The sequence below is a fragment of the Dama dama genome, chromosome 32, assembly GCF_033118175.1.
Source record: "Dama dama isolate Ldn47 chromosome 32, ASM3311817v1, whole genome shotgun sequence".
Taxonomy (NCBI): Eukaryota; Metazoa; Chordata; class Mammalia; order Artiodactyla; family Cervidae; genus Dama; species Dama dama.
Window position 1 is genome coordinate 9,883,767 of NC_083712.1, and position 14,812 is coordinate 9,898,578.

Genomic DNA, 14,812 nt, shown 5'->3' on the forward strand with positions numbered 1-14,812 from the left:
GGGAAGGATGAACCCCACATCTGAACTGCTGGGATGCACAGCTGATGCTGTCATGATGCGTTGTTTACTGTAGCATCCTCGTGTGGAGGAGGCACACAACCCTCTTTATAAGGCTCTCTGTTATACCACATTCTGGCTTAACATCTGATGTCCACTTCTGCCTACAAAGTGCCCAAGGTACCTTTTCGTAAAACAGTGTGGGACAACGGCAGAGGTTTTCCTTTTAAGTCAAGTATTGTTAATCCATTAACAAACCATGGTTATGAGAGAAACAGGAACCTGTGTGGGCTTGGTGTTTTAAATAACTGAAACTTTAATTTGTTCACAGACTAAAGGAATCAGAAATTTGTTTCTTTGGCTGCACAGAGTATAGTAGAGAACAGATCATCTTATTTAAATCTGTAACTGTTCTGGTATACAAACCTGGAGTTTTAGTAACTGTTTCATTAACTTCTCTCACTCCTTTACCTACAAGTAAAAAGACAAATTATCACTTTCAAAAGACATTTATTTTTGAATAAGTTTGAAAAAATGTCAAACCGAAGCAATGTTTGTTTCTCCAGATTTCTTGAATGCACAAAGTAGTAATATCTTAAACATCTCCACTTTAAACCCATATATTCACGGTGTAACGTCCTTTGCTTCTGTGGGAAAACTGAGTTTCTTAGTGGAAATCAATTTGGATCTGACTTGTGCATTCACTGTGCTACAACAGAGAGCCTTGTAAAGGAGGGTGTTTATACCCTTTCTCACTCTTCTTTGGGACCTCCTGCCCCCAAGGGAAAAGTAATTTATGAAATTACTTTGTAAAGAGTTACAATCATCTCAATTTTCCAAGTCCCCACCCGGATAAATGAACTCACCAGTTAGCAGTGAACATCAAAATACTTCCCCTGCAAAATGTTTAGTCTATCAACTTAACTCATAATCTCTTTGATTTCATAGTTTTGTATCAAACTACAAATTACCACTTTTTTTTTAAAGTATGTATTTGTCTATTTCAGTGAGAGAGGGGAAAGGGAAACATAACTGACTTAATTCCTAACGTGAATTCGACTGAAGATTTATGAAGGAATTCCGACAGAAAGTTGTTTCTGGGGAATTTTGGCAGAAAATAGGGGGATTCCAAGGAAATCCCAAATCCCGAGGGGCAGAAGCAAGTTTCTGAGGGATTGCTGAGAGGCAGAAGGGGTTTCCAGGGGATTCCTGCGGGGCAGAAGGGGGTTTCTGGGGGATTCCCCACCGGAGAGAGGGTTTTTTCGGGGAAACCTGAGGAGCAGAAGACAGTTTCTGGAGGAATCCTGAGGGCAGAAGGGGGTTTTCCGGGAATTTTCCACCAATAGAATGTGGTTTCCTGGGGGATTCCCCACCAGCAGAGGATGGTTTCTGGGGATTGCCCGCCAATAGAATGGAGTTTTCAGGGGGATTCCCCACAGGCAGATGGTTTCCAGGGGATTTCCCAGCAGCAGAAGGTAATGTCCTGGGTATTCCCCACTGACAGAAGGGGGTTTCCAGGGAATCCTGAGGGCAGAAGGTAGTTTCCAGGGGGATCCTGAGGGGTAGAAGAGTGTTCTGGGTGGGGGAATCCTGAGGGCAGAAAGTGGTTTCCAGGGAATTCACCACCAGCAGAAGGTGGTTTCTGGAGGATTCCTCACTGCCAGAGGTGGTTCCCAGGGAAATCCTGAGGGCAGAAGGGCATTTCTGGTGGAATCTTGAGGGTAGAAGGTGGTTTCTGGTGGAATTCTGAGGGCAAAAAGAGGTTTCTGGGGGATTCCTGAGGGCAGAAGGTGGGTTCTGGGGGCTTCTACACAGCAGAAGGTGGTTTCTGGTGGAATGCTGAGGGCAGAAAGGGGTTTCCAGGGGATTCCTGAGAGGCAGAAGGTGATTTCCAGGAGAATCCTGAGGGCAGAATGTAGTTTCCAGGGGAATCCTGAGGGCAGAATGTGGTTTCTAGGGAAATCCTGAGGGCAGAAGGAGGTTGCCTGGGGAATCCTGTGAGCAGAAGGGGGTTCTGATGGAATATGGAGAGCAGAAGGGGGTTCTGGTGGAATATTGAGGGCAGAAGGGGTTCTGGGGGAATCCTGAGGGCAGAAGGGGGTTCTGGGGGAATCCTGAGGGCTGAAGGGGATTTCTGGTGGAATCATGAGGGCACAAAGGGGCTTTAGGGGATCCTGAGGGCAGACGGGGGTTTCTGGTAGAATCCTGAGGGCACAATGTGGTGTCCAGGGGAATCCTGTGGGCAGAAGGGGGTTCTAGTGGAATCCTGAGGGCAGAATGTGGTTTCCAGGGGAATCCTGAAGGGTAGTATGGGGTTTCCAGGGCAATCTTAAGGGCAGAAGGGGGTTTCTAGGGGAATTCTGAGGGCAGAAGGGGGTTTTGGTTGAATGCTGAGGGCCGAAGGGGGTTCTGGGGTGGAATCCTGAGGGCAGAAGGGGTTTCTAGGGGAATTCTGAGGGCAGAAGGGGGTTTCCAGGGGAAGCCTGAGGGCAGAATTGGGTTCTGGTGGAATCCTGAGGGCAGAAGGGGGTTTCGGGGTGGAATCCTGAGGGCAGAATGTGGTTTCCAGGGGAATCCTGAGGGGTAGTATGGGGTTTCCAGGGCCATCCTGAGGGCAGATGGGGATTTCTGGTGGAGTTCTGAGGGCAGAAAGGGGTTCTGGTGGAATCCTGAGAGCAGAATGTGGTTTCCAGGGGAATCGTGTGGGCAGACATGGGTTCTGGTGGAATCCTGAGGGCAGAAGGGGGTTTCTCATGGAATCCTGAGGGCTGAAGGGGGTTCCGGGGTGGAATACTGAGGCTTGAAGGGGTTTCTAGGGGAATTCTGAGGGCAGAAGGCATTTCTGGGGGAATCCTGAGGCCTGAAGGGGGTTCTGGTGGTAGAATCCTGAGGGCAGAATGTGGTTTCCAGGGGAATTCTGAGGGGTAGTATGGGGTTTCCAGGGGAATCCTGAGGGCAGAAGTGGATTTCTGGTGGAATCCTGAGGGCAGAAGGGGGTTTCTGGTGGAGTCCTGAGGGCTGAAGGGGGTTCTGTTGGAATCCTGAGGGCACAAGGGGGTTCTGTTGGAATCCTGAGGGCAGAAGAGTTTTTCCAGGGGAATCCTGAGGGCAGAAGAGGATTTCTTAAGGAATCCTGAAGGCCGAAGGGGTTTCCGGAGGAATCCTGAGGGCAGAAAGGGGTTTCTGGGGGAATCCTGACTGTTCTGGTGGTATCATGAGGCCAGAAGGGGCTTCTGGTGGAATCCTGAGGGAGAATTTGCTTTCCAGAGAAATCCTGACGGGCAGTAGCAGGCTTCTGGGGTAATCCTGAGGGCAGAAGGGGGTTTCTGGGTTGAAATTCTGAGGGCAGAATGTGGTTTCCAGGGGAATCCTGAGGGGTAGTATGGGGTTTCCAGGGTACCATCCTGAGGGCAGAAGGGGTTTCTGGTGGAATCCTGAGGGCAGAAGGGGTTTTTAGGGGAATCCTGAGGGCAGAAGGGGGTTCTGGTGGAATCCTGAGGGCCGAAGGGGGTTCTGGGCTGGAATCCTAAGGGCAGAAATGGGTTTCTGGTGGAATTCTGAGGGCAGAAGGGGTTTTCTACTGAAATTCTGAGGGCAGAAGGGGGTTTCTAGAGGGGATCCTGAGGGGCAGAAGGGGGTTTCCTGGGGAATCCTGACTCACAGATAGAGAATTCTTTCTTTCAGAATTGAAAAGTGAGAACTCACATAGGCTCCAAGAAGCTACCACTAAAGGCTTGGGGTGTATCACACTCTGTCATGTCTGTTTCTGTTGCTTTGCCATCATGTCCAAGTGTGGTTTGGTGAGGAAACTGAAGGTGTGTTGCTGTCAGCTCTGACTAGGTGTTACTTTTATATGTAAATACACAACTTTCTGAGTCATTAGTACATCATTCTGGTGTTAATTGTTTTCATAAGTTTAAAAACCAGAACCAATGTCAAGGACACATAAACTTATATTCTGTCACTAAATAGCTGTGGTCTCAAAAATAACAGACCTATGTTATATATTCCCCAACACTGGTGGTCTTTGCCCATTTTCATTAAAAAATATATTTTCCAAAGACATACTGTATTTTATTTTCCTTTTAACTCAGTGTGTTTCTCTTTGACTTAAAATGTGATTTGCAAATAATGAGACCTGCACCTCTCCTTAGCTTGTGCCGCCTCTGCATTCAACACAGACTGCACACACATTCACACACACAGCTCACACACAGCAAGCACGGATTTGGGGGGAGGGTGATGGACAGTGCCTCCAAGAGGCTACTACTTGGGCGTCTTCCACCTGGACACGAGCCTGGTGGGCAACTGACACTCATCCTGGTCTGCAGGGACCCACTCTCACTTCTCACCAGTAACTTACTTTTACAGACAGGGGACTTCCCTGTCCATTTCATGTCTGCTTTGCATGTCCTGTGTTCAGATCCACCTGCAAGGAAGAATCCTGGATGGCAGGTGTACACCAAGGTGTAGCCAAAAGTGGGGAGGTCTATGGCTCTTACATCTGCATGGGCTGGTGTTTCAGGCTGGCGGCAGGCGTGAGCTGAAATGGGATTTAGTCCATTAGTAAGTCCATTGGAGCCTAAGCATGTGTGTCAAAGGAAATACAGAGAAAGAGATGGAAACGGCTATAAAGTTAGTTTACCATTTAAAATTGAGAATATGGGAGCTTAACAGATCACTGACATTCTGGTCTCTGCAGCTTACAGCACAGCAGAGCCTTGATGTTGCCAGGTCTGTTTCTTCCTCTCCCCCTACCCTTCCCTCACTCTTCCTCCTCCTCTGTCTCTATCTATCTGTCTGTCTTCTATTTATCACCTGTTTATCTATCATCTATTTATCTAGTCTCCTTCACATACATGTGTATATGTAATTATGTACAGAAATTTAGAAAGCATAGCTTTAAAATAAACACTTCTGACATAGTGTTAAGGTAAGTGGGGCCTCCCTGGTGGTTCAGATGGTAAACAGTCTGCTTGCATTGCAGGAGACCTGGGTTCCATCTCTGGGTCAGGACGATCCCCTGGAGAAGGAAATGGCTACTCACTACAGTATTCTTGCCTAGAGAATTCCATGGACAGAGGAGCCTGGCGGGCTACAGTCCATGGGGTTGCAGAATTGGACATGACTGAACAACTAATACTAAGATAAATAATATGTTAAATTTCTTAAAAGAGCAGCCCTTTAAACTAAACACAGGCAGATTAATGTGTACTTTAAAATATGCTTTGATTTTTGTCCAGTGCCAACTAGCAAATTTACTGCTCAGTTAAATGAATAATTAATTTTGGCCAAAATCCACTGTGTGTTTAGAAAATTAAACTGAAATATAGATTCTTATTTCATTTAAAATATCATTTAGGAGTAAATAAGGTTGTAATTGTTTTCGTTGTTCAGTTGCTAAGTTGTGTCTGACTCTTGTGACCCCATGGACTGTAGCCTGCCAGGCTCCTCTGTCGATGGATTGTCCAGGCAAGCATACTGGAGTGGGCTGCCATTCCCTTCCACAGGGGCTCTTCCCCACCCCCCAGGCTCAAACCTGCGTCTCCCGCGTTGACTCTTTCCTGCTGAGCCCCAGGGGAGCCCCGGGGTTATAAGGTGCTGTGTGTGTGTGCCGTGTTAAACTGCTTGGGTTGTGTCTGACTCTTTGGGACCCTATAGGCTGTAGCCACCAGACTTCTGTTCATGAGATTCCCCAGGCAAGAATACTGCAGCGGGTTACCATGCCCTCCTTCCAGGCATCTTCCTGACCCAGGGATCAAAGCCAAGTCACTTACTTATGTCTCCTGCATTGGCAGGTGGGTTCTTTACCACTAGCGCACCCTGGGAAGCCCCATGCTTGATCTCAAATAACTTACCATTCTTTAGAGAGTGCACATTTATGTCTCAAATAAAGGACGTGGCCAAGTATTATAAAACAAGCTTATATTATTAACATCACTAATACAATCTTTTTAAGTATTGTAATGTTTTTCACCTTGACAAACTTTCAAGGTGGTGGTGGTTTAGTCACTAGGTCGACTCTTGTGACCCCAAAGACTGTAGCCTGCCAGCCTCCTCTGTCCATGGGATTTCCCAGGCAAGAATACTGGAGGCGTTTCCATTTCCTTCTCCAGATTTTCAAGGTAATGAAGACCTAATGTTAGCAAGCTCCACACACAGACACACACACCTAGGTGTATATACATACATATACATGCATGTATGTGTGATATCTCTGTATAATATTCACATAGAGGATTCACGTAGGGATTTAGAATAGAGAGGATAGCTTTGAAATAAATACTGATACATAAATACACAAGATTCACAACTTACATACTCAGAACATTTTTGTATATAGCTAATGGGGAAATAGATGGGGAGACAGTGGAAACAGTATCAGACTTTATTTTTTGGGGCTCCAAAATCACTGCAGATGGTGACTGCAGCCATGAAATTAAAAGACGCTTACTCCTTGGAAGGAAAGTTATGACCAACCTAGACAGCATATTAAAAAGCAGAGACATTACTTTGCCAACAAAGGTCCGTCTAGTCAAGGCTATGGTTTTTCCAGTGGTCATGTATGGATGTGAGAGTTGGAGTGTGAAGAAAGTTGAGTGCCGAAAAATTGATGCTTTTGAACTATGGTGTTGGAGAAGACTCTTGAGAGTCCCTTGGACTGCAAGGAGACCCAACCAGTCCATCCTAAAGGAGATCAGTCCTGGGTGTTCATTGGAAGGACTGATGCTGAAACTGAAACTCCAGTACTTTGGCCACCTCATGAGAAGAGTTGACTCACTGGAAAAGACCCTGATGCTTGGAGGGATTGTGGGGAGGAGGAGAAGGGGATGACAGAGGATGAGATGGCTGGATGGCATCACCAACTCATGGACATGAGTTTGAGTAAACTCCAGGAGTTGGTGATGGACAGGGAGGCCTGGCGTGCTTCATTTCATGGGGTCACAAAGAGTTGGACACGACTGAGAGACTGAACTGACTGACTGACTGACTGAACCTGGTAAGAGTTAGATACCACGTTGCCCTAGATTGGTAGAGGATGAAAGGTTTATTACTAATGATTACATTTTTCCTATTTCTAATGATTAAATCACAAAACAAAACTTGGTCCTAAGTATTTGAATTATCAATTCATATGGACTCCAAAAAGAACAGTTTAAACACTTGTATTAACACTCTGACAAGTCACATGATCTTTAGTGATCCGAGGTGAACATCCTAGGGGAGCAGAAGCACATGCAGGTTTTCTCTCAGTGACTGTTAACTACAGTGTTATTCACTGGACTTTGGTTTAGGACAGTTTCTCCGGCTTTGGGGCCTGGGTATCACCAGAGGTGCCTGGGAACTACAGACTGGGGTCCCCCTCCTCCACTGCACCCCACCCGCCCCTGGCCCCCAGAGCCTCAGATACTGCAGGTGTGTGCAGGATGGGACTCAAGATTCAAACTTCAGCCAAATTCCGGGTGCTGCTGCTGCTGCTGGTTCTAAGGAATCAGACTCTGAGAAACAAGTTTAGGGAATGGAAAGAGACAAACAAAAATCAGCCCCTCAATGTTTCTCAGGAAGGTGAATTCTTCCAGCTGCAGGAGAGCGGACAGGCCCTGCCCTTGCACAGGGTCACACTTACGGATGCACTCTGTCTGGATGCCACTCCACGTCAGGTTCGCCAGGCAAGTTCGAGTTGTAGAGCCTTGAACGTGGTAACCTTTTCGGCACCGGAAAAACACCATACTTCCAACCTGGAGGGGAAAGCCAGCACCAAGCTCAGAGGTGCCATGGACACACTCGCACTGGAAAGCACGCTCCAGGGTCAGGTGTGAACCAGCGTGTACATGTAAAATGTGGGTTTTAGTGTCAGACACAGTTGTTCTTGTTTAGTTGCTCAGTTGTATCCAACGGTTCTGTGACCCCATGGACTGTAGCCCACCAGGCTCCTCTGTCCAAGGTATTTCTCAGACAAGAATACTGGATTAAGCTGCCATTGCCTTCTCCAGGGGATTTTTCCAACTCAGGGATCAAACCCATGTCTGCTGCTTGGCTGTGTTAGACACAGTACAGATTGTTCAATGGATTGTGTGAGGTCTTAGATATGGTGACCCGTGATTATTTAGAAGCAGTTTATTTGGGTAACAAAAGTATACCTTTTCTCTTTAGTTTTAGCCTTATCTTTCTTTAGTTTGTGATAATTTTCCTTTCCTTTTCTGTTTTTTTTCCCCTCTGCTAGTCCTGTTCTGGCCTTCCAGGTGGCTCGGCTAATGCAGGAGACCTGGGTTCAATCCCTGCATTGGGAAGATCCCCTCTAGGAGGAAACGGCAACCCACTCCAGTATTCTTGCCTGGAGAATCCCCATGGACAGAGAAGCCTGGTGGGCTATAATCCTTAGGGTTGCAAAAGAGTCAGACATGACTGTGACTAAACAACAAGTCCTATTCTACGCAATTAGTGCTTGTTAGCAAGTTACTTTAGCACTTGCGGGAACTGGCCTGGAGACTGATAAGCACTCCATCATAGAATCCTCCAGAACTATTCTTCTGATGGTCTCAGTCATCTCTTTAAAAGATGGCATCTGGGTTTTTAAATGATTAGTAAATCTTGCCTTGGGTCCAGCCTGTTATCTGGGGTAACTACTCTCATAAGGGGAATGGTGGGCCACCCCTCCTGGTTAGCTTCTCACAGCAGATCACAGGACTGCATCACTGAAAGCAATCGTCACGAAGGTTCACTTCCTACAGGCCACATGCAGGCAAGTTAGGGATCACTGAAACCAGGGGTGACCACAACTTGGGTTTCTCATGATGAGTTAGTGAGAACGCCCACATCTTGTATTTTCTGGTATTGCAATGTGTTCAGCATATGCCAGAAAATGTAACCTGAAGCTGTACGGCCACACATGAGACCCTACATAAAGTGCGCTAGATTTAACCCGGGGACCTGTGAGGCTGTCCTTGCAGAGTGAAGCGAGGCTGTCAGGAAGGAGCCAGTGTGGCATCAGGGCAATCAAATGAGGACAGTTTGCACTTCAGGAAAAGGGAGGAGAAGGGGCTGAAGAAAAGAGACTTTTATTCTCAATGAATGGGAACGGTAACTTGAAAGTAGTGTGTATGTTTAGCTCTGGCTTTCAAAGCTATCTGATCAGAGAACCTGAAGTCAGTCAGTTACTTAAGATGGTTGAAACATTTTATTTCAAGCTTCTTTACTTTCCATTTTTAGGTGTTTCTCTGATATTTGTGTTAACATAAGTGTTAATGTACTTTGAAGGCATTTTCTTCTTCTGTTTTTGTCTCTGGGATTTAATGTTATTCACCTATTCTATCTGGTCACCAAGTGGAGTCATCTTATGTGAATCAGTGGCAAATCACCCTCATTTGAGATTTGCTGTGCCAATTAAGCAGACAGAAAGAAATATACATGCTTTTAAATAGAAATTTATATAGCAATTAATTCTGTGTGAATCAGATACAGTTGTCTCAGTTCTAACAGTTAACATAATAAGCAGAAATCCTCTCTGAATGGACTATATTTGGGCAAATGTAACATGAGTGAGATATGTACATAGACACATGTATATTTAAGTATCAATTACATTTTAAAATAGAGAAAAACATAGCAAAATAAAAATGAAATACCTCATATCCTCTTGAGCTATTCTGTATTCCAAACTGTGGAGTACCAGGGTCTGGGCAGGTGTTATGAGCAGGATCTGAAATTCAAAATTATAAAAAAAAAAATCAAAGAGAGCCAGATATGGTTATTACAAGAATTCTAATATTTTTACTAAAAGGCCTTACAAAATTCAGAAAATTGTGTTTTGACAAGTGGGCAAGATGTTTTGCAAGAAAATTAAAAATTAAATTGCTATTTTCATCTTTTTTCTGACTTCTTTAGATGTTAATCTTTAGTGCTTTATCAGACTCTAAATTGCCCTGAGTATTATTTTCTATGTCAGAAGAAACACATTCTTTTCCATTCTCTGGTTTAAGTTTTCTCTACTGACATACTGTATTGGTTAGTTAATGATATATATAGTCTTTAATAATTACCTATTATGACCTTTTATTGTTTGTTGATTTAATTAATCACCATCTCATTTGGTCATCTATTATATTACTCTAAACATCTTAAACTAATTTTTCCTAAGGTTTCAAAATGTGGAATATACTTAATGCTTCAAAATAAAAGCATATGGCAGACCAACAGTGATATTTTTCCAAAAAATTGTACTACTTCAGCAATCAATGAGTGGCCTCAGTATGTCAGCTCTCCAGCTGCTGATGGGAAAACAAAATAGATAACTTCAAAAAAGTGTTTTCAAGAGAAACTAACCTATTGGAGGGAAGAAAAAAAAATATATATATATTTTTAGTTTTCCAGATATAGCTAAATAAAGCAATAGTTTTAGCCCAATGGCAGTAACTTTAATTATAAAAAGCAGTGTTCCAAAGAAATCATTGTTGACACCGTATTTTTAAGTAGATATTTACTTTCTTAGAAAACAACCAGGGATAGAGGTCATTCCCTGCTTGCTGCGTGTGAGCAGAAGGCCCTCTCACGCTCGGGGAAGCAGGGCGTGCAGCAGCCGGCCATCACTCGCTCAGTCTGCAGGGCGAGGTGGAGGGAGGCTGGGAGTGAAGCAGGGAGGGTTCTGGTTCCTATGTCACTGACGCAGTGACTGTCGACCAGTATAATTTCTACCTGAACCCTTCCTATGAGACAGAGGTTTAGTCTAAAAAGGAGGGGTTTAGGTCACGTAGAGCATCTCTTTTAACTTGTAAGTTTCACTTCATGTTGGAAGGTCAACAGAGCACGCGTGACCCTGTAGCCCTTTCAGCCGTGGCTGACTGAGCGGGTGGTTTACTGGAGGTGGGGGTGGGCTGGGGGAGAGGGTGTCAGGCACTGAAGTGGGGGCCCTTCTGGTGCCACGGCAACAATGAGATCTTCAGCAAACTGGTCTTTCCCCTGAAGATCGTGGTTGTCAGCTGACATGGACAGAGGGGGGCTGCCAGGGTAAGAAAGCCTAGGAGCTGTTTTTAAATGACTTGTCATGTCAATTCCAAGCTCCGCAACAGGATTTAAAAGAGGCTGCCATCAGCATGGCTGGTCAGCACCTGCACAGAGCATCTCCCAGGAGAGCATCACCTGTGTGCCCACAAATGCTCCAGCTTTAGAATGAAACACCCTCTTCCCACCCCCAGGGCTGTCTTGCCATCATTACCGATGCAGGTGGGCTGGACGCCACTCCAGGTGCCGTCTGCCTGGCAGACTCTCCGGGATGACCCCACCAGGAGGAAAGGGGACTTGCACTGGAAGAAGACTTCAGATCTGTAGGTGAAGCTCTTGCCACTGAGGCGCCCCTCAGCAGGGATGCCGGGGTCCCCACAGAACACAGCTAGAGAAGACAAGCAGGAGATCAGTGCACAGTCTGTGCCCCTGGGTGAGGTTAGTCTATTCAACTTGTCTAACTACTTTCCATTAAGTCCTCCCATTAAGCCCCAGAAGGCCCAGTGGGTAAAGAATCAGCCTGATATGCAGGAGATGCACGTTCCATCTCTGGGTAGGGAAGATCCCCTGGAGAAGGAAATGGCAACCCACTCCAGTCTTCTTGCCTGGAGAAGCCCATGGACAGAGGATCCTAGAGGGCTATAGTCCAATGGGTCACAAAGCACATACACACATTAAATCCTTAGGAATCAATGATGAAGAAAAGGACAGAATCTTCCCTTGGGCAGCGTGTGTCACACATGGAGTCTTTAACCTTTTGCACCCTGGCTACAAGTCCCGCAGGCTCTCCTGCTCAGACTGCAGCCCGAGGTTTGTGTGCTGTGGTTTGTGCTCCTGAGGACTTACGCAGGCACTGGGGGACCTCGCCTCTCCAGACCCCTCGGCCTTCGCAGGAGAGGATGGCGGGCTGGGAGAGCTGGAAGCCGTGGGTGCAGCTGTAGCTGATGCTGGCGCCCCAGCGGAAGTCTGTTCCTTCCACCTTCCCGTCCTGGACCGGAGGAGGCTGGTCACATGTGACAGCTGTCAGAGAGCAAACAGGATTCAACATTCTGGAGTTTCCACCACAACACAGCTCTCCAAGGCCTCACATTTTAATTTCATCCATGTTGCAAAAGACATCTACAAGGGGCTGAATTTTTTAATAGACAAATTACTTAAGAAGATAGTAAATCAAAATAATAAAACTTTTCTCTAACATTTCCTCATTAATTTAGATCAAGTCCATAAAAGCAAAGCAAAGTCAAAGCATATCCCACCATAAAAGAAGGTGGAGTAAATGACAGTCTCAGTCTATAAGACAAGAAAGAAAGACTGTTGTTCCACTGATGTGTTCTTACGATGGTTACCAGAGGCAAATTCAGTCAGAAGAATGGTCCTATGACATGAGTACAAACATTTGAATTTATATAAACAGATGGCAAGAATTTCTTTATCTGTACTTTTTTCTTTATATAAAAGAAAGAAGTGAAAGTCATGAAAGTGAAAGTGAAGTCACTCAGTAGTGTCCAACTCTTTGCGACCCCATGGACTGTAGCCTACCATGCTCCTCCGTCCATGGGATTTTCCAGGCAAGAGTACTGGAGTGGGTTGCCATTTCCTTCTCCAGAGTCTTTATATAAAGATAGCATATAGTTTCCAAAAGACATAGGTTGCTGATGCACTTGCTGCAGAATTGAGCACTAACACTTGCGTGGTTAGAACTTGCACTAACACTAACACTAAAGAAATTCTTTGCCTGTAAGAAACCACTTTGCCAGGGCTCTGTCTCATCCAGGGGCTTCAAGGGAGAACCCTCTTTCCAGGAGTGAGTCGCCTGCTGGTGCTGGTATCTGCCTGGCCCACTCCAGCCATTGTTCTGCGACGCCTGGTCTAAGAGCTCCCTGAAGACCCAAGAGCTCCGAGACTTCACACTAGAGGAGGTTTGCCGCTGACAGTGTGGGCACGGAAGGCGGTGGGAGAGGAGACTCAGCCGTATTCCCTCCCCTGCACTTTCTCATGGGGGGGTTACACCTTCTCACGTGAGAAAGACACACACCCAGCCACGCGTGCATGCCCGGAAGCTGGACACCGGCCCTCTTGCCATCCACCTTCCCTCCATCTGTGCACTCATTCAACAGAGATTTCTGCAGAACCCCTAATGAAGACTGGGGGAACAGTCTAGACAGGTCGATGTCGGGTTCCAAGGCCCCCAGGTGGGAACGGTGATGAGTGATGTGGCTCCAGGGAGAAGTGGGCAGGGTGGCCAGCAGGAGAAGAGACAGGTCTCATCCGTGAGGGCCGGGTTGGCTGTGGAAGGGTTGTTAATCCAACAGACACTAAACAGAGGGACAAGATCTACCCAAATGTATCTGAAGTCCAGAGAGCAGACATTCTAGGGATAAGCACGTGGACACACTCACTGGACTAGAATGCTCCAACAGGACTGTGTGAGCTGCATTTAACACCCTCTTAGCACCTGCCACAGAGCTGCACGGTGTTAATAACTGCAGCTGGGAAGAAGGACACAAGACAGGGCTCCTCACCCTCTGACGGGAGGAGACCAGGATGCACCAAAACTGCCCAGGCAGGAAGGGCGTAAACAGGGCCCTCGGGGTGGGGTCTCCTCTGACCTCACAAGACTGTCCACACAGAACGCACCTTCCTCCGAGGGTTCCTGCTACTCCAGCTCCCAGCTCTTCCCCCTTCCTTGTCTGACGACGATAAGGCGCTCCTTTCTCCTGTGTGGTCACTGTCGGCCTCCACACCCTCTCCTGCCCCGGCCCCTCCTGCCCAGCTGAGAAGGCCTGCAGCTCGATCCGGAGCTGGTGGAGACGCTCACCCTGCAGATCAGCCCTGGATCAGCGATCCAGCAGCTCCCCGAGACGCCTTCTGCCTGCTCACTCTCTCCCTGGAAAGTCCACTGGCCAAGTGGGGAACCTCGCTGTACCCCCTCCTCGTGGTGGGGCTTCCTTAGTCTCAGCGCCCGAGGCCCACTGGCATCAGGACACTGGCAGTCTCTGCCACTGTTCTGCCCTATCTGATGATCGGCTCTGACCCGCCTCTCCAGCCCCGTGATGACGGCCACAGACTCAACACAGCCAGGCACACCGAGACAGAACTGGGTTCACAGCACCGACTCCACAGTTGTCCCTGAAGCCCGATGTTGCCAAGACCTGACCTACGACCCGAGAATTTACTGCAACTCTCTGTGAGTCAGTCTCCGGGCTGTAAGACCAAGATTAAGGTAGTAAGAAAAGGAAGTGATTTAATATTTGCGAATGAGTTTACAGGAATGCTGAGCACATAGAAGGTCTACACGGATGCTTGCAAACTGATGTAAAATGTTAACTCAATAAAGAGTCTCCACGTGTGAGTGACGCACAAGAGAAGCCCCAACACTCGCCTTTGCAGGTCGGTTTGCTGTGATTCCAGGTACTGTCCTTGGTGCAGCGGATGGTGGGGGACGTGGCAGGCTCCATGGTGTAGCCGGGGTTACACTGGTAGCTGACCGTCTTGTTGAAGGTGAAATCGGTCCCGAACTGGATGCCGTTTGCCAGGGTCCCTGGGTCTCCACAGCTGATGACTAACCAGCAGAGAACAGACACAGAGAGACACAGCATCATCTCAGGATGACTGACTCCTGGTTTCTGTTTAAGGGACTCTCCTTAAGCTGCTCTTCAGAGCGACGACGCCGTGGCTGAGCACAGTGATGCCAGCCTCTCTCTGGGGGGCAGTTTCACTGGCTGGCCGTCAGGAGGCTGCATGTTTGGAACCGCTTATTTCTACTCCACTGGTGGTCGGCTTTGTGGATGACAGCTGTCATCCGCGTTCTGTCCTT

General features: G+C 47.1%; 1 protein-coding gene across 1 annotated transcript in view; it reads right to left on the reverse strand.

Moving 5' to 3' along the window:
• CSMD1 (CUB and Sushi multiple domains 1) overlaps positions 1–14,812 on the reverse strand; it is a 1,628,138-nt gene that overhangs the window by 16,543 nt on the left and 1,596,783 nt on the right. Inside the window, exons 59-65 of the mRNA XM_061134533.1 lie at positions 14,378–14,557; positions 11,842–12,015; positions 11,210–11,383; positions 9,624–9,697; positions 7,625–7,736; positions 4,361–4,540; positions 424–468 (exon numbers count right to left, since the gene is read on the reverse strand). Of these exons, the coding sequence (XP_060990516.1) occupies positions 424–468; positions 4,361–4,540; positions 7,625–7,736; positions 9,624–9,697; positions 11,210–11,383; positions 11,842–12,015; positions 14,378–14,557 (939 nt within the window). The remainder of the gene's footprint in view (positions 1–423; positions 469–4,360; positions 4,541–7,624; positions 7,737–9,623; positions 9,698–11,209; positions 11,384–11,841; positions 12,016–14,377; positions 14,558–14,812) is intronic.